The 1109-nt window shown below is 55.8% G+C and overlaps 1 protein-coding gene across 2 annotated transcripts in view; it reads right to left on the reverse strand.

Moving 5' to 3' along the window:
- Positions 1 to 145: 145 nt before the first annotated feature.
- The window catches only part of otpa (orthopedia homeobox a), a 3392-nt gene continuing 2428 nt past the window's right edge, over positions 146 to 1109 (reverse strand). For both annotated transcript variants that reach the window (XM_014028637.1, XM_014028636.1), the window contains exon 3: positions 146 to 850. In XM_014028637.1, coding sequence (XP_013884091.1) covers positions 329 to 850 — 522 coding nt within the window. In that variant the 3' untranslated portion in view covers positions 146 to 328. The remainder of the gene's footprint in view (positions 851 to 1109) is intronic.

The raw sequence follows: 1109 nt of genomic DNA on the forward strand, positions 1-1109 counted from the left end.
ATTTATAAATGTATGAATCATATGGTTAAAAACTGACTTTGAAAAATAAATCTGTTCATTTTTTTCTTATAAAAGCCTAAATAAAATAAAAATATGGTGGTAATATTTGACAGTGTAACTGTACTAACAGCAGCACACAGCTCAATAAATACAAAGTAAGAAGTTAATATAAACAGACAAATAAAGAGACAAACTCTTCATGCGACAGAGGTGGATCTGTAAACGGCAGCAGCCCAGCAGCGTCCCTGAAGGATCCAGGTCGGTTCGGGTCGGTTCGGTTGGGTTCGGGTCGGGTCGGGTCGGGCTGCACGCGGACAGGAGCTCGGCACTAAGTGAAGCTCATGGACACTGTGTGCTCCAGCGCTTTGCGGCGCAGGGACGCGATGCTCGTCCCTCTCCAGACGTCACTGTCCGGGGAGCTGCAGAGCTGCGGAGAGCCGGTCACGTTGGTCGGACCGGACAGGGAGGCGGGCACCATCCCGGGGAAGGTGGGCTGGTAGAGGTGCGACTGCAGCCCGGAGCCGTTCGACGACATGTTGGACAGGGCCATGGAGCTGGGCGGCGGGCCCGCGCCCAGGCTGCACTGGGACAGGGACTGGGCCATGGCCTGCTGGCGGCCCAGGGCCGGCGGCAGCTGCAGCTGGGACACCCCGGGCATGGCCGCCGTGGCCCAGCGCGTGTCGTTGGCGTGGAAGGAGCACAGGCTGTCGCCCATGGCGGCGGCCGCGGCGGCGGCGGACGGAAACTGCGGCAGGCCGTGGTGCGTCGGCAGGAGGGTCCCCGGAGCCCGGAACACGTTGGTGGTCTTCTTGCGCTTCTTCCACTTGGCGCGTCGGTTCTGGAACCAGACCTGCGGCCGGAGACAGACAGGAAGTCACGAGGAGCAGATCACAGCTGCGGGGTCATGACATCATCATCATCACCATCACCATGGCAACAATAAACCAGCTGAAGGAAACAAGGATTTCTGTTGATTTGAGCAGAAATCAAAAAATACTGTTTCTGCTTCTTCTTTCTGTCAAACATGGTTTAAAATGAAAACACACACACACACACACACACACACACACACACACACACACACACACACACACACACACACACACACA

The sequence above is a fragment of the Austrofundulus limnaeus genome, unplaced genomic scaffold (genome assembly GCF_001266775.1).
Source record: "Austrofundulus limnaeus strain Quisiro unplaced genomic scaffold, Austrofundulus_limnaeus-1.0 Scaffold790, whole genome shotgun sequence".
Lineage (NCBI taxonomy): Eukaryota > Metazoa > Chordata > Actinopteri > Cyprinodontiformes > Rivulidae > Austrofundulus > Austrofundulus limnaeus.